Here is a 15355-nt window from a genome sequence, read left to right as displayed (position 1 = left end):
CTTCTCGTGATGAATCTGTGGTCATTATGTATAAGCTAACAATTAACTTGAGGTTTTATCATAAAAAGTTACTGGTAAACTAAAAAAAAGCTTAGTTTTAATCATACAAATTATTTATGACAATCAGTGCCATGTTTCTACTCTTTATAGTATCAAGACATGGACATTAGATTTACAGGACAGTGGGGTAAGATCCATAGAAGCATACACCTATAGACCATAGTCCATCCCTCTTTCAAATATATTATTAATTCTCCATTGCATCCAAAAAAAAAAATTAAGAAAATCGCTGTACTAACAAGGGACATTGTAATTTGCAAAGGAGTTAAGGATTAACATATTACATAATATTAATTGTATCATTTATCAAATAATGACCAGATTGAACATACAGCCTGGATGAAAGTAAACAAAAGCAGTAAAACAGCAGTAATAGTAGAAGCTATTTTCCATGGAGTGTTGAAGTACTCATGTACAAAGATAGCCTTATATTTATTCCTAGGGTTTTCATAGAAACGATTTAACCCATCGCATACAGATAGATATTTTGAACTGAGTCTAGGCATTCTGACATTTTTGCAAAGATTGTTAACCATTGTAGCCACTGCATTAGCATCACCCATCCAGTTGACAATAATTTTCTTATCAACTAAGATGCTCACATCCTTTTCTGTATTAATAAGAAAATCTAAGATAGTTAAGTACTGAGAAATGTAAGATGAATCATGATCTAAACAATGACATTCTTCAAATGCCAATATATTCCTCATGTATATCTCTGTTGTATCATGGACATGAAAGCATGGCATCTTCAACGTACCCTTGTCGAATTCCAAGTCAAGTAAGCATTTACTTTCACTTACTCCAAATACTAATCCTGCTTCTGATAATTGGCTCACACTGTATACATGTTCAATTGCATATCCCTTTTCTTCTCGTACAAAATCAAATGATGATGGCAGCAAAAATGTTCTTAGAAGATCTGTGAAGTGTTTTGGACACTGTGCTCTTTCCGAGTATATCTTATGTGGGTAGAAATGTTGAAAATAATATATAGTAATTATAATCAATGAGGGAAATTCAAGATTGAGACTAGCTAATTTGTATATGTCTTCAAGAACAAAAAAGGGTAGCTGGTTTTCAAGGAGTACTAAGTCACGGTTAATGTCACCAAGTAACCAAGGTTTTGATAATATTGGGTCATTTTTCATCCAATTTTTGTATCTAAAATACCTAAGAAAATGTTCAATTATGAAGCATGCGTCAATTATAATGATTTTTAAGAAATCATTGCTGTTAAAGCTAACAAGCTCTGCATAACAACTTCTAATTCTATTTTCCCACTCTTGAAGTTTTAAAACAAAATCATCCACACATAGATTTGTTCTATTTAGAAATCCTTTGAGATATTTAAGTTTGAGTTCTTCCATTTGGTGCAAAATATTATTGGCACTACTTGAGCCATGTGGATTGTGAAAAGGACCAATGGAGATAATTTGAGGTGTATAAGCTTTTGGATTAGCTTGGCGAATTCTTTGTGGTACTTTATAGATGTATTGCTCACTGATTCCAGACATTTCTGGAAGAACCACTCCTTCAAGCATTTCAATTAATTCATTCTTCAATCCATGTACATAACCATTTGGTTTTGCCTCCATTTTCTAAAAACATCGTAAATTCGATATCGGTTAGTTTATCAGTTATTCTCTAATTTTTAACAAATAGAGGCTAAATTGCCTCAAAGTCATAACAAGATAGTAAATACTAAATTTCAAAATATAGGTCATGATTTCGGATTCTATTATTTTATTATGAATTAGTCTCTACATTTACGTTTAAAAAGATAGTCTTGCTAAAAAAATTACAATTTAACTTATTTTTGTTGCTTATATTTAACAAGTCAAGCCTGTAAAGCTACTTATAGTGTGTTTGGTTTCCCGTTTAGGACACACAAACTCCAATTTGCACGTTTTTGACGTGATTTCTAGGAACTATAAATACTAGCTTCTAAGTTAACGTGTTTTTTTGCTGCACTTTTGATCAAACCACGTTTTACAAACACATTACCAAACAGAGGCTTAGGGAAGTTATCCAATAAGATATATGAAACAAGTTATCAATAATTCTTATACAGAAATGAAAGAAAGAAGAAAAAAATACTAATAAAAAGAAGTTGGAACCTGAATGTTGAAATAATGAAGTATTTTTGGTTAACTTGGAACAGATCTCAACTCCAATCTCTCAATATTGCTTTTGGATTGATCTCATTCTGAAGTATGGTCTTGTTTTATATTCCAAGATTCCAAGATATGGTCCTGATATTGTGAAGCTATAATTTGTGGCTTTGAGCTAACAAATCAATAAATAGGAGAGAGAGATTAAAAACCAGTGGGCCCCATGTCAATATTCTTTCTCCTCTTGGGTGCACAGAAAAGGGACGAACTGTTCTCAATTTGGGCATTTCTCAATTCCTTGCATATATAACTGTAACATTGGCCATCAGTATTTTTTGAAAGACTTGATAGCATAACTTCTTTTGTATGACATATAAATTTAATTAGCTGTTGTTATTTCAGTCTTTCAAACATACCATTTGATAAAACTAGCTTAATTAAATAGTGTGATAATCTCACCATATAAATTCTTTTAAAGCTCGCCGTATATTTTTTTTTTAATAAAACTAGTAAAATTAATTGTTTTAATTAACTGACTACGTTAAAATATTTTAAAAAATTAATTAAAAATTAACCTAATTTCTTTGTCAAAATAATCAATTCAATTTCTTAATTAAATTAGAATAAAAAGTGCATTAATTTATATATGAAATCTTCTTAAAAAAATTATATGACTAAGATAATCAAATTGTATATTAATTTTTTAATATAAGGATATTATAGTCTTTTCAAAAAGTAAACACACTTCTATTCCTCTATTTCTCTCCTTCTTATCTTGTATCAAACAATATATCAAATCTACTCTATTTCTCATCTATTTCTCTATTTTCAAACTCTTTCTCACATATTTCTCTCTTTACACTTTCTTCTTGCAACCAAACACACCCTCAATATGAGCTTAATTTTGATATTTCATTTTTTTTTCCTATCCAAGGAGACTACTCCCTGGTCATTTTTCTAAGAAAAAGAAAAAGACTAATTTTACAATGATTAAAAAAGTTAGTTAAGTATTATTTTTAATGGAAAATATTACTACCTCCGTCCCTAATTATAAGACCCTTTTGAGAATTTTTTTTGTCCCTTTTTATAAGACCCTTTTGCTATTTCCAACTACATTAATTATTTCTTTACATACATGCCCCTATTTATTATACATCTTTTTCTTCAATAAGCAATAAATAACATGTTGAAAACATAAACCAACCCTCTCTCTTAAAGGATAAAATTGTAAAACCAATAGTAATTACAAACATATTTAATACAAATATCCACTATCTTAATTCCCGTTATTTTTTCAAAAGGGTCCTATAATTAGGGACGGAGGTAGTAGTAATTAGTTGTTAGTATTAGTTTTCTCCTTGTCCATGTTTGAATCTAAGACTTCCAACTCTTTATCTCTTAACTCAAATCAATTGAACAACTCAACTCAAAAATAAAAGTTAGTTAAGTGGTATTAATTTTGTAGATTTCATTTAAATACAAACTAAATTTATTAAAGTATCTTTATATGTATTTAATAAAAATACTAACTTCTTTTTGGTGGCCGGTGGGGAACAAATAGAAGACAAGGCAAAGGAATACATTGGCTGAGTTGGGACAAACTTACAATGAGGAAGGAATACGGAGGTACCAATTTTCGACACCTATTTGGCTTCAATTTAGCTATGCTAGGGAAGCACGGTTGGAAGTTACAAACTGAACCAGATACTATTGTTACTACAAGGATTTACAGCACTAAATACTTTTCGAGAACTAATTTTTTGGGGGGCAGTCTAGGCTATAACCCAAGTTATATTTGGTGTAGTGTCTTTACTTCACATGTGTTAGTTAAAGGTTGGTCAAAGATGGCGTGTTGGAAATGGGAGGAATATAAATGTGTTGAAGGATCCATGGCTGCGTTCAGAGGAATTCGTTTATTTCATGTCCGATTATAAATGGTTTGGAACATTTGAAGGTAGAGGAATTGCTGAGTTCGGATGGGATTAGATGGAATTGGCAAAGCATTAATGAGTTGTTTAATGAAATGGACCGGGCTGAAATTCACAAAATAATGCCATCACTACACGAGAATAATCTTATTTGGAAGTTTAATAGCAAGGGACATTACACGGTAAAATCGGCTTATCGATATGGTATGGAAACTCTTGTGAACCATGAAGAATATCGAATACCGGGTGAGTGAATGTGTATGTGGAAAATGCAGATTCCTCAAAACTGCAAAGTTTTTCTTTGGAGAGTACTTGGAGGGGTTCTTCCCACGCGCATTAGGCTACAAGATAGAGGTGTTCCATGTTTAGATATTTGCCCGCATTGTGAGACTATGAGAATGATTGGCACATGTTTATTGGTTGTGAAGCGGAAAAACAAGTGTGGCAAGAGGCGGGATTGTGGGAAAGAATAAGTGATGGAGCTGTTAATGCTACTGGTTTGGCAGCATGCTTATTTTCTTCTTTATGCAGGTTTCCTGAGCAGGTGTGTACGACATAGCAATGATGTTATGGTGCATTTGACGTTGTCTGAACAACGAAGTGTGGGAGACCTAACAACAGCCTATCTGACAAGCTGTGCAAATTGCTCGGAATCTGTTTTTTCAATGGTGCGCAGCTTGTAAACAGCCCCAAATTACCGAACAGCAGCGCAATATCAGATAGAAGTGCAATGGCAGCCCCCGACGGAAGGGTATGTGAAGTGCAACATAGACGCGGCATTATTTGGTGATCAACAATGCTTTGGAATCGGGATGTGTATCTGAAACACTCAAGGTCAGTTTGTGAAAGCTTTAACTAAATGGTTTGAGTGTTATCCAAGTCCATTGGAAGCAGAGGCATTGGGATTAAGGGGGGCTATATCTTGGCTTGGGGAATTAGGAATATCAATGGTGCAAATTGAGCTAGATTGCAAGCTAGTGGTGGAAGGCATCATGGATAAATCTAACAACCAATCGGATTTTGGCAATATTATCTTTACTTGTAGATTGCAAGATTGCAAGCTAGTGGTGGAAGGCATCATGTATCACTAGTTTATTCGAAGACAAGCAAATCATGTCGCCCATACTTTGGCAAGGGTGTCAAAATTGTATGCTAGCCACCATGTTTTTGATTTGATTCCATCTTGTATTAGTTACTTTTTCTAAAAATTGAATGAAAGAATATATGTTACCTTTTCTAAAAAAAAAAAAAATACCAACTTAACCACCTGCGTTAGAAGTTTTTGAATTAAATGAATTGTATATTAAGAATGCTAGCATTAAATAGTTCAAAGGTAGTTCAAAATCACTCTTCTCTATTTCGATTTATTAGAGAAACAAAATCTCAACAGGTCATTAGCTTCCATGAGTTGTTTAGGACTTTCCATAATTCCATTATTGATTTTATGGAAGGTGAATAGTAAACAGGTTTATGTTGTTTTCTCCAGTTGTACTTTTAAACCAATGAACATGTAATAATGGTCCTTGGATGGTTTTGGTTATGTTCAAGTAACTACTACTACTACACTTTTCTGATACAACAAAATGAATGTAACATAATACAATCTGAAACCATTGACTAAACTAGTGATACATGATTAAAAGTACACAACAATGTTACAAAATTTTCGTGGCTATTGTACAGTTAGTAGATTGGAAATCAGAATAGTATTTGCTCTTGATAGATCTCCAATGCAAGGATAACTTTTTCCATCAACAATTTTCTGTGTAATCTATACCTGTATGTCACATTCACGGAAGAAGAAAAAAACATATTAGAGGTTTAAGGTCCTAATGAAATTAAAATTTTACAAAGCTTATGAATCTGCTAAATGACGTTGAATTTGACATACTTTATTGCAGCTTCAAGCGTTCTCGTAGACTCTGGTGATGAATCTGTAGTCATTAAACGTAAGCTAATGATTAACTTTAGCGTTTATCTTACTAAGATAATCAAGAAAAGCTTTTTTTATCATAAAAGCAAAGTCTAATTAACTACGCAATGAGATCATATTGCAAAATACAAATTGTTTATGACAAGCAGTGCTATGTTTCTACTTTTCTTCTAGGATCAAGATATGAACATTGAATATACCTAACGATTTCTGGTCTTGCTTAGAGGTGGTAGCAAATTCTGCAAGCATTTGTTTGCACTCTTGTTGTAATGCCTTCGCAGCCTTCCTTTCTTCACTTGGGATTGGAGGCACATCTCCATCTGACCATGTTGGCAATGTTCGTGCTGCAGCTATGACCGCTCCATCAACAAAAGTATCTCCAGTGCTCGATAGAACTTCTGCTAAGAATTTTATATTGATATCCTAAATAAGTCTGATTTGAATAAAAGAAAGTAGATTCAAGAATTTAAATAACATTGACCATACCGTTACGGTAATACTCTTCAGGAAGGCCAGATATGTTGAAGACTGACAAGAAAGAATCCAGATGGATTCGTGCATTGCCTGAGAATTTGATCACATCCCAAGGATTCTGCAAATTTAAGTGACTTTGTGAACTAAATTTTCAAAACTCGGTGGATCAAATGACAAGCATGTATAAGTTTAAATGAATTATCCATCAAAGATAAATGAAAGAACAGTATAATGAAAATACTTCAAAGAAGCAACTGCATATATGGTGACAATGAGCATACAAAACAATAGTTGTTAACAAATTTAAACCAATACAAACTTCCTTAATGCTCGAAGTTTAGTTGATGAGGACCTATATTTAGGGAAGAATGTAGGTATTATAGTTGTGACGTGTTTTATAACTTTAAATATTTCAGACATCCCCGATTGGATATTGTGTCCTGTATCCTATCAGCCCACAGTTTTTCTTTGAAGCATAAACAGAACCTTCCTTTCAAAAGGATTTAAGAGAAAAAGAAAGTTACCACTGGCGATGAAAATCCGTATCTTTGCATTAACATGTTGTTCTTCTGTGCACTCATGTAATCAACTGTCATCTGTCAGAATTTTGGACATATAATTAGGATATCCGCATCTCACAATGAAATAATACTAACGGTAATTTAAACATGCTAGGAAAAAATTAGTTTCACTAACTTAAAAGGATGTATGCTCTAAAAGCATTGACAAACTATCCAACTAGTATTTTTCAAGCTTCTGAACAATAACACTCTTATGTCACTTTAATTGTAATTTCTACTACGTTATTGAGTACATCAAGTGTCATGGCCAGCACATCCTCTAAAACTATATCTCTTAATTTCTGCAACAAAAGTGCCTGCAATTATTTGGTCAGATATGGGGTGCATATATTGGCAGGCTTAGTATATTTGTGTGCAGATGTTGGGTTAAAGTGGTAAGCTTGTGTCCTCGGTGTTTCTTTTATTAGGAAGATTGTGTGCTTGGTGGCGACTCTAGTGAGCCCTGTATTTATTATTTTATTATTTAGTGTATTTATTTATTATCCAGCTCAACTGTGGTTGAACCAATTAAACTATGACCCGAATGTCTAGCCAGTTCCATCTCTAGTCCGGTTTTTAAAACATTGATCATTACAACATATACACCGAGGATGTGAAATTCCTATAACAAGAGAAAACATTCTATGTATAGACACAGTGAATATGAGAGGTTTCTAGTTCCTTTATACTAGCCTACATTGAAAATTTGACATTTAGAGTTTGGCATTGATTTGTCATGCACTCTGTCCGTCTATATTTTTACTTACTTTCTGCACAAAATGTCTATCTAGTTTAGGCCAATCAATATGATAAGAATAAAAACAAAATCTGCACTCAGTAACATTTAATATAAGAAAGGAATCACGAAAAGCATACTTCAAAGAAATATAAAGTGATTTACCTCATCTCCCTTTCTTATCCGCTGTCCAGCATTTATAAGAACCTCAAGCATCCTGTCCTTAAAACGCCAATGAAAAAAACAATTTGGCTCAAACGAATGGTTCAGCATATCTGAAAAGCAAGACTAAGTTAATCAGTTGCCTCTGTTGTTGTTTATCAAAAAGAAAAGAAAAACTACATCAAAACTGGAAAAAACAAGTACTGCTACAATGCATGAGTGTGAAAATGATAGGATAGTTGGTTAGACCATTTGAGGTGAACAAAGCTTACCAGCATAAGGAATCAGCATATTCGCTTGTTGAGTTAGCGCACACATTCTCATTTGCATGTTGATACATCGTGACTGTGCAATTCCTACTGCCCACATGAACCTTTGAGGATCACGAGCAAGACGTTTTACTTTGAGCGGCACACCACTATGCTGAACAAGATTAACACAATTTGATGAGAACAAAAACTAAGTGATACGCATAATATAAGACTAACAATTTCAACATGGACAATTTTCTCTCTACCCAGTTCTTCTCCCAGAATTCTAACGCTCGTTGTTGCTGAACTCTCATTGTAGAAGCAAGATCGGGATCCTGCAGCTCCAAAAGTTCCTCCTAGATATACAAATCAACATGAGATGTCATAAAGTGGACTCTAAAACTGTGGTATGTTCCAAATGTAGCTATTCAAATCTTAAAATTACAAGATACATCTTATGTTAGCTAAATATCAACCAATGGTTTAATGATAAAAAAATCTATTTTTTACGCACCTCTGTAGCTAGAAGTAAGCTAGTACTTTCATCTGCACTGGGTAAGAAATCGCCGTAATACTGCCAAAAGTTGTCTTTGCAGTCAAATGAAAACAAGAGAAGGCATGCTAATCGTAAATCCCAATCTGTCTGCCACAAAGATTTACACAATTACATTAAGCAGATAACTAGAAAAACTAACGGTTTTGACTTTTTTGAGTATATACAACAGTTACAATACAAATTGGTTACATATTATTTTATCATATGAAAACAATCAAGAAATCAATTATATCATATTTTGAACTAATGACTTTAGAGGAGATTTGCAATTACCTCTGGATTTGTTGAGTTGATAATATCAAATATTGGATGACCAAGGGGAATTATATCAGGGAAAAACATCCATGGTAATTTCTTGCTTATGGTTAGCATCAGTTCAAGAGGAATTTCCATTATAACCTGCCCAAGTTCATCGTTAAGGAAAACAGCCATGGACAACTACTCAGAATATAATCATGAAGAACATCAGGGACGGACCCACGTTGGTGGGTGTGCGGGCCTAGGCCCTCACTTGACTTAGATTTTTTTTTTTCTTCCATGTACTAGGGCATATCAAAGCATGGGGAAGGATAAAATTTGTCTATAAAAACAATACACTATTATTTTTAATACATCAAAAGTCTATATTTCTTGCTAGTGTCTCTCGGTTATACAAATATTATCAAAAATCAATTGTGAAATTGTATGAGAGATGAATATTTAAATGATTGTTTGGTTACTTATATTGAAATAGATGCTTTTATATTAACAAAAAATCTTTTATAGTTCTTTCAAAAAAAAATCTTAATAGTTTTTATTTTTAATCAAGTAGTCTAATGACTAAATATTCACCCTTAAGGTGAATAAGTAAGGAATTCAGGGTTCAAACCCTGACCCTTGTATATCGCAATGTTCCTACCAACCCGAGATATTTTATAGTTTTACTGGCATTGAAAGTGAGAAAATCATTCAAAAATTATGACATGAAAACCCACATAGAATAATATGATGTACATTTCTTAAAAATACAATACACTCATGCTTTAAAGACTAAAATATTATATGTGGCCCACACAGCGGAAAATTTCTGGGTCCGTCCCTGAAGAACATCATACAAATAATTAAACTAACATGTGAAATACAAATTAGGAGTTAATTATATGTGCAGTTATTTTCATTATGTTGCACTGCCACCAGTCTTACATAGGATTTGTATGAGGCTACTCACCCTTGGGCGGCGAAGAGGTTCGACATCTTTAGAAGCATACACACCAAAACCATTTGGCCCTTCCTTAAAATCAACTCCATAAGCTCGCATACTTCGGACAAATCCTATCTTGTAGAAATCAGGATCTACAGGCTCCAACTAGAGGAACAAATAAATTAACAATAATAAACAAAGAGAAAACAGAAACAATATCACAACTAAATATCTCAATCTCCTAAAAACAGAAGACCCTGGCCTTATAGGAATGAAGATACTGCATCTCAAAATTAACTGTACTCTATCTATTGTACACACAAAAGCACATCAAATTACTTAAACATCCAACATTTTAAATTGTAATCACAGTCAATGTTTTGTTGCAATCCTTGAAATTGTAGAAAACTCTGAACAATTATGTAGCACTGAGACTTCAAATTGAAGGCATGTCCGAGTGTCCGACACTTAACACCACATATTGACATGTGTTTATATATCTTGTAAAATTATAGGTGTCTACATATCGATATTCGTATGTCCTTCATAGACAAAAATCATTGATGGGGCCGCAATTGCAGTCACAAAGGTTTCTAAAACTTTCACATTGCAGTTGCAATATCAATTAAGAACCTTTATTTAAAACCGTGGAAACAACATTCACTCACTCCACTCAATCAATCTGTTGGGCATAACTCATAGTTAATGATAAGTGAGTAGGTTGCTCGAACAAAACAAACGCAACTAAGGCAACATTATAATCTGGACCATAGTCTTTGAATACAAGTTGTATACTATAAACTCAGAAAGGAACCGCAGCCGCTCTTCTGTCTGAGACGTAGGCACAATTGGCCGAACTTTGTTACCAAGCATCATGTTCCATTTTTGAATTTTTCGTATCTTTATTTTCTTAAATCGGGATGTTGTTTTAACATATTTCAGGGCCGGCTTAAGGGTAAGACTACTAAAACACTCGCTTTATGCTCACCAACAAAAAGGTCTCATATGCACCCAAAAAAGGTAACATTCTTTTGCATATATAAACTAATTTAACATTCCTTAGTCCTAGTTGTTACTTTCAACTAATAAATAAACAAAAACCAAAAACAGTAGAATGGAAAATGGGTTTAACCTCAGAAGCTGTTTCATCATCTTTAGGAGGCTGAAACAAGGGAAATGGAGCAGTTTCAATAGAAGCTTTAACAGGTTGTACTTTGTTTTCAGCACAGAAACCAAACGAGTAAATGGGTCGCCACAAATAACCATGGCCCAAACATTTGAACTGTATAGAAAGTAAACAAACGTTAGTTAAAAGTTCATTGAGATGTGAGAGAAGAAAAAGATGTAAAAATGGAAAGGGAAATGAAGTGAAGTGAAGTGAACTGAACCTGGGTTTTTGAGAAGAAGCTTGTTTGATAAAGTGGAAAAGAAGAAGCCATTGAGTGAACTGAAGAGTGGAAAATGGCGTAGACAACGTTATCCAGCATTTTATGTTCCTTCTAGAGTGATGTCACGTGTTGAAAATCGAGATAACACTCACTTTTTTTATTGATTTACCTAAGTTTTAGTCTTAGAAATGTCGCTCAAATTGGCACAGGAAAAAATCAAACTTGAGACCTCGAGGATGAACACACTCCCAAATCTCAAGTCAATTACCACTAGGTCAATTCAAGTGGGTTTAGTGATACCAATATTTATTTCATTTAATAAGAAAATGAATATTATCTCCCATGTGTTTAATAGGTAAAATTTTAGTCATTTAACTATTTGACAAAAAAATAGAGTATTAGAGACCGTGTTGAAAAGAATATGTTCTTAACATATTTATAGTAGAGTAATTCTTCTATCAAGATCTGTTGACACCAAATCTCAATATTATCATCAATTTATTTAATCAAAAGACTCATATTTGCTTAACTAAAATTGCATGTGATCACCACTTTCTCGTATCCTTGCTCTTCCTTTCAAGTTTCACCCATCTTTATCTTTCTCGTTTTAGTTATCGTTATTAATTTTAGTCCCCCTATTTTCATATTTTTTAACTTTTGATCCCCCTTTTTCCAAAATCATATTTTTGGTCCCTCTATTTAGAAAGTCAACAAATTTTTTTGGCCCCCCTCTATGTTTAAGATGTGGCACACTCGCTAATGATGTGGAGCCTACTTGTAATTAATATGATTATTTATTGTATTTATGATTAAAAATATTTAAAAATTATTATTGATAATTGATTAAACCAAAACAATTATAACTTGACTCCACCCTTTTTGCTCCTTAAGAACAACACACATCTCCTTAAAAGTAAGGTTCCCAACAAAAGAACTCATAACCAACCTCATATCATACCCTCCATCAGCCTTTTTCGGATAGAGCATGAACTTTCCTAATAGCAGCAATGACATGTTTACCATACAATTGACCATTACAAAGCTTTGATTGCTTAGCTAATTTGTGAAGCACCCTATATAATCTCCATCTCAAAATATTTGAAGCTTTGATGATCGATTCAAATTAGTTCAGTCTCCAAATCTTGTAATAATATTCTTTCAATATCTTCATTCTCTGCTATATTTACCCAAGATTCTTTCAAGAATTCATTATTTTGTTGTGCTCTAAATCATGTTGTTGCTTAATTTTCATCATCATCGTTTGCAATACCATCTTCATCATCATTTAGTTGAGTGGCATATGCAAACTCTGAATTTTGAATGCTTGCATCTTCATTTTCTTCAGACTTTTGGTTATGCTGCAGCTCAAAGTAAAACGTCTTACTCGTGATCCTCAAAGGTTCATGTGGGCAGTAGGAATTGCACAGTCACGATGTATCAACATGCAAATGAGAATGTGTGCGCTAAATGTTCTCTAAATTCTTATTACGACTTTTTTGACCTTTCTTTGAAACAGAACATGAATTGTTTCCTTTGTTAAAGAATCATTGTTATCGGGCTCCACCGTAGCATATGAGATATTATCAACATTACATACATATTTATCATTGTTACAACTTACAACCGTAATACACTACGCTGATCATTTTCTTTGACTCCTTTAATCCTCTCTACATCTGTTGTTTGCACAAAGACTTTCTTGGTTCCCTTGAGTGTTTTATTCTATTGATGGATTCCTTTTCTTTCAAAACATCCTTATCAAGGTTCACGTTCTTGCAAAATTCCAGGTAATGACCAATGACTTGCAATGGGTGAAAAATTAAGGAAATTTTTCATAATCAATTTCAGCAAAGAATGCAAAGTCATTCCTTTCAACTAGCACCTTATACCTTAGGTTTAAGTCGAATCCATATCAACAAAATCCTAACAAATTGTCCAAAGGTTCAAACAACGGTCTCCAAACTACTAGCAATAGCAAATAGAATGTTAGGGCCTCAATAATCTTGAGATAAACCATGAAATTTTACCCATACTTATCCTGAGGAGTTTTGTTGCACCCTATTGTTGAACTCCTTCGACCAGCAAACAACTTCAAACTTCTTGGGCTTAAATTCCACAGTTTAACCGGTCTAACTCTCTTCCAAAAGGGAGATAACTCCCTGCTTTGCTAGATCCTTCCACAAAGGTGTTAACTTGTTCTTTAAGCTAACAATGGTTAAAAGTGTTGCACCCTTGGACCAAATAATCCTACCATGGAAGTTACGCTTACATGCATCCATACTAGAAAGGAATTCTACCTCAAGTATCATATATAATAGCCAATCTATCACCTTTGACATAAGCTTGAGGGAGTTGTGACAGTGGGATATCACAGACATTGGTTAAAGCTTGAACAAAAGATTTTTTCTGTTTTGGTTGGATTTTTTTCAGAGTTGGCTTGTTTTGTGGTTGAATCAAGGCATGACCATGGAATCATGAACTATTCCATGATGGTCGAAGCAAGAAAAACAAGGAGGCGCAAGTTAGGTTGGATTTATGTTGATGACTATGAATAATAAAGTTGGGTTTAGGGTTTTCTCCAAACTCTCTCTCTCATCTCTCTAAACTCCATGCTCGAGTAATATTTTCTAGAATGTTTATGTAAATAATAGTCATAAAATTAAAAAATTTAAACATATTTTTAGTTTTTTTTTAGGAAAAAACATATTTTTAGTTAAAAATAAGCGGTGGTTGAATTCACGTAACAAATAATGATAGTATAGATAATGATAGTATAGTATAGTTTTTAAACTATTTTGTATTATGTTTTTGATGAGAAAACTTTTTTAGAATTCAAAATTTATCTTTTGATAATGTATCATATCATAGATGCTCAATTTTGATTTAGTTTTTTCTTTCAATTTTACCTTTACATATTTTTAATATATATTTTTTGAAATGATAAATATTAATCTTGTTAATATGTTTTTAGAGGGTGGGGGTGAACAAATGGTATTTTACTTCTCTCTCTAACTTTCTAAATTCTCTCCCTTCTCTCTAAACAAACCAACCTCCATCATTTTTTCACTTCCTCTCCCAAATTCAAATTTGTTCCTTCCAAGATGTAGTCTTTCTTTGACGGTGAGGCAATGAGATTTCCTTTCTCCGCTTCACTTGTGTTCCCGTTCTACCTCGAGTGTCCTTCTTTTCCTTTCTCAGTTGGTTTAGATCTACTATTTTAGTTTTTGGCAGGTTGTCGTTTGTGGATCGGGTGTTTTCTTTGTTGCGCCACCGTGAAGCTTCTGAGCGCCGCCTGAAAGCTCTTGTGGTGGGTTCCTTCATGTTGTTGTCTCTTCTCCTTTCGGCGTGATTAATCCTCCTTCGCCAGGCTTTTGTAGGGTCGTCGCAAGGCTCGCGGTGGGAGGGATAGGGCTTAGTGCAGTGGTTGTGGGTTTTTGCTCCAGGAAGTATTTTGGTTTGGTGGCTGTTTCTCACGATGGTTTTGTTTTTTGCTTGCCGATTGTGTTTCATTTTTGTCGGTTGTCGTTTGTTTACCACCAGCGGCTTTTGTTGGTGGTTTCCAAAATAGTGGATTCACTTTAGAACCAAAAGTTGTAACTCTTCACTAAGAGTTGTAACTTTTCATGGGAACCATTCATATACATTGGAACATTATTATTTATTATAGATAATGAACAATGACATTGATTCAAGTGCATATGGGTATAACCTTTGGCAAAAAGGTGCTTAATGAACCATAGCATTGATTCAAGTGTATATGATCATAATCTTTTGCAAAGGGGTGCTTAATGAACTATATCATTGATTCAAGTCAAAGGGTTGTTTTCTCTCATGTGAAGAGTCATATAATGCACTATAAATGCTTGGCATTTGGGCATTAGTTGGACATACTACAACAACAACAACAACAACAACAAACACAGAACAGGAATTTTGTTAAATTAACAACATAATTCTCCCTCATTCTCTTACTCTAAATCATCCATCAATTCTCTAATGCATGAGTGAATTGT

At 33.6% G+C, this 15355-nt stretch overlaps 2 protein-coding genes across 2 annotated transcripts; both read right to left on the bottom strand.

The window, feature by feature from the left end:
• Positions 1–313: 313 nt before the first annotated feature.
• On the bottom strand, positions 314–2402 carry LOC146945530 (UPF0481 protein At3g47200-like). Its single transcript, XM_085743864.1, has 2 exons — positions 2181–2402; positions 314–1661 (listed from the first exon to the last, which is right to left on the bottom strand). The coding sequence occupies exon 2, from the start codon at positions 1656–1658 to the stop codon at positions 360–362; it is 1299 nt and encodes a 432-aa protein (XP_085599990.1). The 5' UTR covers positions 1659–1661; positions 2181–2402; the 3' UTR covers positions 314–359.
• Positions 2403–5591: 3189 nt separating this feature from the next.
• On the bottom strand, positions 5592–11417 carry PTAC14 (plastid transcriptionally active 14). The gene is made up of 13 exons (XM_085743866.1): positions 11343–11417; positions 11087–11236; positions 9982–10119; positions 9048–9173; positions 8733–8861; positions 8485–8574; positions 8240–8390; positions 7971–8080; positions 7034–7105; positions 6522–6627; positions 6236–6433; positions 5994–6036; positions 5592–5879 (listed from the first exon to the last, which is right to left on the bottom strand). The coding sequence occupies exons 1-13, from the start codon at positions 11391–11393 to the stop codon at positions 5801–5803; spliced, it is 1443 nt and encodes a 480-aa protein (XP_085599992.1). The 5' UTR covers positions 11394–11417; the 3' UTR covers positions 5592–5800.
• Between the last annotated feature and the right edge of the window lie 3938 nt (positions 11418–15355).

Source organism: Medicago sativa, chromosome 2 (genome assembly GCF_051527215.1).
Source record: "Medicago sativa cultivar Bolivia chromosome 2, Bolivia_mono, whole genome shotgun sequence".
Taxonomy (NCBI): domain Eukaryota; kingdom Viridiplantae; phylum Streptophyta; class Magnoliopsida; order Fabales; family Fabaceae; genus Medicago; species Medicago sativa.
The sequence above is the reverse complement of the archived record's forward strand: the minus strand, read 5'-3'. Positions and strand labels throughout refer to the sequence as shown.